The following is a 9,592-nucleotide window of genomic DNA, read 5'->3' on the forward strand; positions in this document are numbered from 1 at the left end:
CTTCTTTTTGGCCTCTAGTCACTGCTTTAAAAATCTGCTGACCCTGCACAATCTTTTCCCAACTAAACCTAAGTATTGTAGCTTTCCTTACTGACTATAAAATGTGCAATCCAATTAAGTTTTCGAATGGTGGCCCGTATAAGATGTAACTTAAAAATAATGGAAGATAAAAGAAAAGCCATGTTCCTTTTATAATGTTTTTTTTTTTTTTTTCCTATTATAATGGTTTTTTTTATAATGATCATTCTATCCACTAACTAACCAATAAAAAGTGACAACAAAAAAAAAAGATTCTTTAGGAACAAAACTGTATTTGATGAAAAATTCTTAATATAAAATAATTGAATTAATTAATTCTTAATATTGAAACATTGAACTTAAAAAGTGTGAAAAAAAGATTAAAACTATTTCAGTGGATTTTATTTACAATTCAAATGTTTATAACTGTACAAAATTATATTAAAAGGATTCTCAAGTCACAAAGGTGTTATAAATTAAATCTTAAGAGATCTATAATGAGACTTTCAGCTTTGTGTTCCCACCATGCAGCAGACGGTCCTGCAGGACTTCCAACATTATATATAAGAATGAACCTCTCGCTGGTACAAATGCCTTCAAGTATAATGTGAAGGCAGACCGTATCTGTATTCCTTTTATTAGTTCCTCAGAAAGATAATTGTATTATTGTTCAATTAAAATAAATTTAAGCTGACAAAAAATCAACAATATGATGAATCTTACAGAGGTTACGTCTCTTATTCTTGTGGGTCTATCAGACCATCCACCGACCATGAATGGACTTTTTGTGCTCTTCCTTCTCATCTATCTGATGACTGTTATCCTAAATATTCTTATTTTTTTCTTGGTCCTCACTGACCACCATCTGCACAACCCAATGTATTTTTTTCTTGCCAACTTGGCCTTTCTGGACGTGTGCTATTCATCAGTGACCGCACCAAGGATGCTCTTTGATTTGGTCACAAAAAAACGATCAATATCCATTCCTGCCTGTATAGCTCAAGTCTTTTTCTATCTTTTCTTTGCTGGCTCAGATATTTTATTACTCTCAGCTATGTCCTACGACCGCTACATTGCCATCTGCCACCCCCTACATTACAAACTAATTATGTCCTGCAGAGTTTGTGTTCGTATATCCTCTCTGGTCTGGGTTGCAGGATGTTCTCACTCTTTTATTCATACTTTATTTTTGCTCAGGTTGTCCTTCTGCAGAACAAATCTCATCCACAACTTCTTTTGTGACCTTCCACACTTATATCAAATTACATGTACTGACCCCTTCATAAACACGGTGGTCGTATTTGTAGAAGGTGGTGGTCTTGGATTGGGAGCCTTTCTTTTGACCTTTATTCCCTATGTCTATATTTTCAGTACCATCCTTAAAATCCGTAGCAAGACTGAAAAGATGAAAGCATTCTCCACCTGCACCTCACACCTCACCGTGGTCTTCATATTTTATTGCTCTTTCATTTTTATTTACTTGGTTCCCTCCTCCAGAAATATCTTCAGTTTTAACAAACTGTCTACAGTCATATCTGCCCTCATTAACCCATTGCTGAATCCTCTCATTTACAGCCTGAGGAACAAAGATCTGATGGAGGCACTAATGAGGTCTTATTATCACTTAAAGTTAATTTGCATCCAACGTTGAACATAAAAATGGTGAAACTTGACAGTTTTGTATTTCTAGGTAACCGGCTCTTGCTGTGATTGGAGACAGCAGGAGCCAATCAGCAGATCTGATGTTCACCGGCACCCCGTGATCGCTCATGAGAGAGGCAGACTGCTGTTCTGTGAGAGGGAAAGATGGAGATGTATTTCTGCTAAGCAGGAACATGAATCTCTGTCCTCCCAGTCAAAGCATCCCCCACAGTTAGAAAGCACTCCCTAGGAATACATTTAATCCTTTGATCGCCCCCTGATGTTAACTCCTTCCCTGCCAGTGTCATTAGTACAGTGGCAGTGCATATTTTTTTGTTTAGCACTGATCACTGTATTAGTGTCACTGGTTCCCAAAAAGTGTCACTTATGCCTCATTTCCACTGAGCGGAACGGTTCGGGTCGGTACAGTTTGGAAGGGTTAGAATGGTCCGGTCTATTCAGGTGAGCGTTTCCACTGCAAGTCGGGCCACCAGGGACCATGCGGGGTTTACACCAAATGAGGTGTTTGTTTTGCTCTTTCATTTGACGTGAGCATTGATGGTTTCCTGTCCGCCAATCAGAGGACTCTATCGTGTGACGCCAGTAGCTCCGCCCTAACCGTACCGTACCATTTCCTATGGCCCTACATCTGAAGCAGGACCAGGAATGGTGCGGTTTGGTTCGGTTGTATGGGCCACTTTCATAATGGAAACACTCAAATTAGCGTACCGTACCGAACCGATCCGAACCGTTCCGCTCAGTGGAAACGAGGCATTAGTGTCAGATTTATCCACCGCAATGTCGTAGTCTTGCTAAAAATCGCTAGTCACTGCCATTACTAGTAAAAAAATGTTTTTAAAAATTCCATAAATCTATCCCATAGTTTGTAGACGCTATAAATTTTGCGCAAACCAATCAATATGCGCTTATTGGGATTTTTTTTTTTGCCAAAAGCATGTAGAAGAATACGTATTGGCCTAAATTGATGAAGAAATTAGATATTTTACATTTTTTTATTGGATATGTTTTATAGTAAAAAGTAAAAACATATATATATATACAGTGCATTGCGAAAGTATCCGGCCCCCTTGAACTTTTCAACCTTTTGCCACATTTCAGGCTTCAAACATAAAGATGTAAAACTGTAATTTTTTGTGAAGAATCAACAACAAGTGGGACACAATCATGAAGTGGAACGAAATTTATTGGCTATTTCAAACTTTGTTAACAAATAAAAAACCAAAAAATTTGGCGTGCAAAATTATTCAGCCCCTTTACTTTCAGTGCAGCAAACTCTCTCCAGAAGTTCAGGGAGGATCTCTGAATGATCCAATGTTGACATAAATGACTAATGATGATAAATAGAATCCACCTGTGTGTAATCAAGTCTCTGTATAAATGCACCTGTACTGTGATAGTCTCAGAGGTCCGTTTAAAGCGCAGAGAGCATCATGAAGAACAAGGAACACACCAGGCAGGTCCGAGATACTGTTGTGGAGAAGTTCAAAGCCGGATTTGGATACAAAAAGATTTCCCAAGCTTTAAACATCCCAAGGAGCACTGTGCAAGCGATAATATTGAAATGGAAGGAGTATCAGACCACTGCAAATCTACGAAGACCTGGCCGTCCCTCTAAACTTTCAGCTCATACAAGGAGAAGACTGATCAGAGATGCAGCCAAGAGGCCCATGATCACTCTGGATGAACTGCAGAGATCTACAGCTGAGGTGGGAGACTCTGTCCATAGGACAACAATCAGTAGTTTAGCGCCGGTTCACACTACCGCGACGCTACTTCCCGGGGCGACCTCCGAGATCGCGGTGCGAGCAGCGCGCCGCGACCTCGGAGCGGCCGCCACGGACTTCATAACATTGAAGTCTATGGCGGTCGCCTCCTGGTCGCCCCAAAGAAGCTCCGGACCCTTTTTCTAGGTATTAGAACGGGTCCGCAGCTTCCCTATGGGAGGCGACCTGCGGCGACCTGTCAGGCGACCAGGTCGCCTCACAGGTCGCCCTAGTGTGAACCGAGGCATACTGCACAAATCTGGCCTTTATGGAAGAGTGGCAAGAAGAAAGCCATTTCTTAAAGATATCCATAAAAAGTGTCGTTTAAAGTTTGCCACAAGCCACCTGGGAGACACCAAACATGTGGAAGAAGGTGCTCTGGTCAGATGAAACCAAAATCTAACTTTTTGGCAACAATTCAAAATGTTATGTTTGGCGTAAAAGCAACACAGCTCATCGCCCTGAACACACCATCCCCCACTGTCAAACATGGTGGTGGCAGCATCATGGTTTGGGCCTGCTTTTCTTCAGCAGGGACAGGGAAGATGGTTAAAATTGACGGGAAGATGGATGGAGCCAAATACAGGACCATTCTGGAAGAAAACCTGATGGAGTCTGCAAAAGACCTGAGACTGGGACGGAGATTTGTCTTCCAACAAGACAATGATCCAAAACATAAAGCAAAATCTACAATGGAATGGTTCACAAATAAACATATCCAGGTGTTAGAATGGCCAAGTCAAAGTCCAGACCTGAATCCAATCGAGAATCTGTGGAAAGAACTGAAAACTGTTGTTCACAAACGCTCTCCATCCAACCTCACTGAGCTCGAGCTTTTTTGCAAGGAGGAATGGGCAAAAATTTCAGTCTCTCGATGTGCAAAACTGATAGAGACATACCCCAAGTGACTTACAGCTGTAATTGCAGTAAAAGGTGGCGCTACAAAGTATTAACTTAAGGGGGCTGAATAATTTTGCACGCCCAATTTTTCAGTTTTTTATTTGTTTAAAAAGTTTGAAATATCCAATAAATTTCATTCCACTTCATGATTGTGTCCCGCTTGTTGTTGATTCTTCACAAAAAAATACAGTTTTATATCTTTATGTTTGAAGCCTGAAATGTGGCAAAAGGTTGAAAAGTTCAAGGGGGCCGAATACTTTCGCAATGCACTGTATTTTTCAAAATTGTCTTTTTTTGTTTATTTTTTTTTGCTTATTTTTTTTGTTTAAAAAAACGCAGCGGTGATCAAACACCACCAAAAGAAAGCTGTATTGGTGAGAAAAAAAGGACATCAATTTTATTTGGGTACAGTATCGCACGACCGCGCAATTTTTAGTTAAAGTAACGTAGTGCCATATCGCAAAAAAAAAAAAAAAATGGCCTGGTCATGAAGGGGTGATTAACCCCACAAAAGTTTGGTAACTGTTCTGTCTACCAAAATATTTTTTACATTTTTTTTTATATGGACTAAGAAGGCTTTAATTTAGGTGTTTTGAGAAAAGCTGACAAATGTATAATAATTTGTTAAATTGGTATATATAGTTTCTGGGGAGATGATATTCCAAAAAGGGAGGAGAATGTCCTCAAGGGGTCAGTAACGTAAAGTCATAATTAGGGGGTTGTGAATAAAATATCAGCAGTTTCCACATTTTGTAAACATTTTATATTCATTTTTTAGAATTACGGATAGATTATGGATCGCATCTACAAACTATGGGAAAGATTTATGTAATTTTTATTTATTTTACTAGTATTGGCGGCGATCAGCAATTTTTAGCGGGACTGCTACATTGCGGCGGACAGATCGAACCCCTAACTGACATTTTTGACACTTTTGGGGGACCAGTGACATTAATACAGTAATCAGTGCTAAATCATATGCACTGTTACTGTAATATACTGTGTATATATATATATATATACTGTAACATTGGTAGGGAAGGGGTTAATACTGGAGGTGATCAAAGGGTTAAATGTATGCCTAATTGTACTTACTAACTGTGGTGGGAGGGGGGAGGGCTCTGTGACAGGCACAGAGAGATCGGAGAGCTTAGCTGAGACACACAACCTCACTGTGCCTGTCTGACAGGAGAGCCGCCTGCTTTGTTTACATAGGCAGGCGGCTCTCCTGTCAGTTTCTGTAAAAATTGCGGGAGGCCGGCGGCGATCGTGCATGCTCCTCCCACAGTCTGGCTCCCGATGTGTCTGATCAAGAGCGTACATGTATGTAATTATGAGCAGCTGAGCCACCCTGCCGCCCTGCCGCCCTGCCGCAGTAAATCTGCGTGGGGCGGTTGGCAAGTGGTTAATGTTTCCATACAGGAAAACAACTACAAAATATTATCCCGGTGGTATCGTACGCCTTCTCTCCTACACAAAATTTATAGATCTGTTCCCAATCAATGTTGGAGATGTCACCAACCAAAAGGCAAGCTCCTCCCCATCTGATGGGATTGCCCACTCATCAAAGCCTTTTGGGCAAAAAATGAATAACCAAATAACATCAATCACAACCCGCTCTCTAGAATTTTGCCCTGCCCAATTCCTTATCCTTTACGAACAGCCCAATGACCCATCTTACTCCAAATCTTTAACCATGATGCTGATTAACGCAGCACAAAATCTGCAGCTGTTGTAATTTTCTGAAAAATGCAATATGGCCGCCTGGAGGTGTTTGTTCTGTACACAGAATGTATACTGACCACACCCCCAGAAACACAATTTCCTGCTTGTGTGATTGGCTCACCAATTTTCCCAGAAGTCTGCACTAAGATATAAGTCAGATTTTTGGCATCCCCTGCAACAAAAATATCATTTTTGGTGAGATCCTCCCAATAGGAACACGTCTAAAGGGATGCAGGCCCAGCAGCTTTCCTCATTAGAGCCCTGCAGCTGCCACAGTTTATAGATAATTATGAAACCCCTCCCATTTGACTCACTTAGCACAAAGGCACAGAGGAACAAACAGGGATTTCTTCAGAATAACAAAAGGTAGGAAACTGCAAAGTTTGTTGTAATCCCTTCAATGTACAGAGATCACCCAGAGGGGGATGTTTTTTTTCTCAATAAAAGTGGAATAACGCTTTAAGCAATCACATTCACACTCATATGATTCACCAAATGTCTTGAATGGGTTTCCCTTTAGTCGCTTTTGGTGAGAGCAGCCTTCTATTGACAGGAAGCACAAATTTAATCTTTTTTGAGGTATGCTTTTTCCTCTATTTAACCACTTAAGCCCCGGAAGATTTTACCCCCTTCCTGACCAGGCCCTATTTTGCGATTCGGCACTGCGTGACTTTAACGGACAATTGCGCGGTCGTGCGACGCTGTACCTAAACGAATTTGACGTCCTTTTTTCCCACAAACAGAGCTTTCTTTTGGTGGTATTTGATCACCTGTGCGTGCGATTTTTTGATCATGCGCTATAAACAAAAAAAGAGCGTCAATTTTTTCAAAAATAACAATATTTTTCACATTTTTTTATATGAAATTCCCCCCAAAAAATTTAAAAATCAAATTTTTTTAACATTTTTCGCCAATTTGTTTTCTGCTACATATGTTTGGTAAAAAAAATCGCTATAAGCGTATTTTGATTGGTTTGCGCAAAACTTGCGTTTACTAACTAAGGGAAAGATTTTTGTCATTTTTGTTGTTTGTTTTTTTTTAACGAGTAATGGCGGCGATCTGCGATTTTTTTTGCAAGACTGCGACATTGCGGCGGACAGATTGGACCCTTGACTGACATTTTTTACACTTTTGGGGGTACCAGTGACATTACTGCAGTAACCAGTGCTATACATATGCACTGTTACTGTAAAAATGACACTGGCAGGGAAGGGGTTAACTTTATTGGAGAAGGAGGGGTTAAGTGTGTCCCTAGGGGCGTGCTTCTAACTGTTATGGGGCTAGGGGTGTAACTACAGAGATATATATACGATCCTGCATAGCAGGACCGTATGATCTCTGCACTCACACAGGGGAGAATGACAGGCGGCTTTGTTTCTATTAGCCGCCTGCCTTTCTCCCTCTGTAACGGATGATCGTGAGTGACCGGCGGATATCGGGTCCGCCGGTCACTCGCGCGGAGGTGTCCGTGAAGGAGCGGGGGCGGGAGCGCGCCTCCGGCGGCGCGCGTTTGCCCCCTATTGGCTCACAGGCGAGTGACGTACCCATACGTCACTTTGCCTGCACGGGGCTGACCGCCGCTGTTTATGTACTTGTGGCAGTCGGCAAGCGGTTAAGCATTGTATGTCTTTTTTTCATTTCTGTTGTAAAATTATTTTTTTGTACTTTTAGATAACTGTAATTAAAAAAAAACTCTCATATGTATTTTTCTCATTGTACACAGAATGTCACTTGTTGTTTAAGGGGTTCGTAAGTCTCCGGAAGAAGCTATGTTATCATGGCGAAACATGTAGAGCCGATACCACCACAAGTGTTTCTCTAAAATTATTTTATATGTTTTTTAAATGTCTGTCATATGTTTCAATAAAAAGATTCATGGTTTTTACATAAAAAAATGAGTTTTTCTCCATCAATTGGTTCTATATACATTTCTTTCATGCACCTTAACCACTTTACCACCGGAGGATTTTGCTGTCTTACATCCAGGCCACTTTTTGCGATTCGGCGCTGTGCGACTTTAACTGACATTTGCGCGGTCGTGCGACGCCGTACCCAAACGAAATTTACGTCCTTTTTTTCCCACAAACAGACCTTTCTTTTGGTTGTATTTGATCACCTGTGCGATTTTTACTTTTTGCGCTATAAACAAAAAAAGAGCGTTTATTTTGAAAAAATAACAATATTTTTAACATTTTTTTATATGAAATTCCCCCCAAAAAAGATGTAAAAACCAATTTTTTAAAAAATATTTGGCCAATTTGTTTTCTGCTACCTATGTTTGGTAAAAAAAATCACAATAAGCGTATTTTGATTGGTTTGCGCAAAAGTTATCGCGTTTACTAACAAAGGAAAGATTTCTGTCATTTTTGGTGTTTTTTTTTAACGCGTAATGGCGGCGATCTGCGATTTTTTTTGCGGTACTGCGACATTGCGGCGGACAGATCGGACCCTTGACTGACATTTTTGACACTTTTGGGGGTACCAGTGACATTACTGCAGTAATCAGTGCTATATATATGCACTGTTACTGTAAAAATGACACTGGCAGGGAAGGGGTTAATTTTATTGGAGAGGGAGGGGTTAATGTATACCTGGTGCTTACTGACGTGTGTGGGGGGAGGTGACTGTGTGAGTCATGGACAGATCGGATGTCCAGCTATGCTGAACACTCCGATCTGTCACTCCTTGTCACTATGGAGATCCGCCCGCTCTGTTTACACAGGCGGGCGGATCTCCACACTAGATCCCCGACGATCGGGGGAAGAGCGGCGGCGAACGCCGCTGCTCCTCCCCTGGCCCGACTCCCGCTGTGACTGAAAACAGCGGGAGCGAGCCTCCGGCGGCGCGCAAGCGCCGCCCAGAAGGGGGACTGTCTGACGACGTAGTACTACGTCGTCAGACGATAACGAGCCACTCTGCCACAGTAATATTACTGTGGGCGGTGGTAAAGTGGTTAAAAGTCCCAAAAAATCCCTATTTGACACTTTGTACATTTATCTATGGGGATGTGGTGCTTTTTCTATCATCTAGCAAAAGAAAACCTAAAAACTTTCACACTCATGTTAAATAGGAGCCAGTACACACCTGCCATAATTTAAAGTGCCTTGGATTAACCCCAAATAAAGTTCAGCTGTTCTAGTAGGTCTTTCCTGACATTTTCTTAGTCACATCCTACAGCAAAAGCCATGATCCTCAGAGAGCTTCCAAAGCATCCGAGGGATCTCATTGTTAAAAGATATCGGTCAGGAGAAGGGTACAAAAGAATTTCCAAGGCACTAGATATATCATGGAACACAGAGAAGACAGTCATTATCAAGTGGAGAAAATATGGCACGACAGTGACATCACCAAGAACTGGACGTCCCTCCAAAATGTATGAAAAGACGAAAAGAAAACTGGTAAGGGAGGCTGCCAAGAGGACTACAGCAACATTAAAGGAGCTGCAGGAATAGTACTGGCTGTGTGGTACATGTGACAACAATCTCCTGTTTTCTGCATATGTCTGGGCTATGTGGTAGGGTGAA

The 9,592-nt window shown here is 41.3% G+C and overlaps 1 protein-coding gene across 1 annotated transcript; it reads left to right on the top strand.

The window, feature by feature from the left end:
• Positions 1-727: 727 nt before the first annotated feature.
• Positions 728-1,669, top strand: LOC309561695 (olfactory receptor 1C1-like; the record flags this gene model as incomplete). Its single annotated transcript, XM_082265683.1, has 1 exon — positions 728-1,669. One exon carries the CDS (start codon positions 728-730, stop codon positions 1,667-1,669), a length of 942 nt encoding a protein of 313 aa, XP_082121809.1.
• Positions 1,670-9,592: the final 7,923 nt, after the last annotated feature.

Source organism: Pelophylax lessonae, assembly GCF_965119305.1.
Source record: "Pelophylax lessonae genome assembly, chromosome: 8".
NCBI lineage: Eukaryota > Metazoa > Chordata > Amphibia > Anura > Ranidae > Pelophylax > Pelophylax lessonae.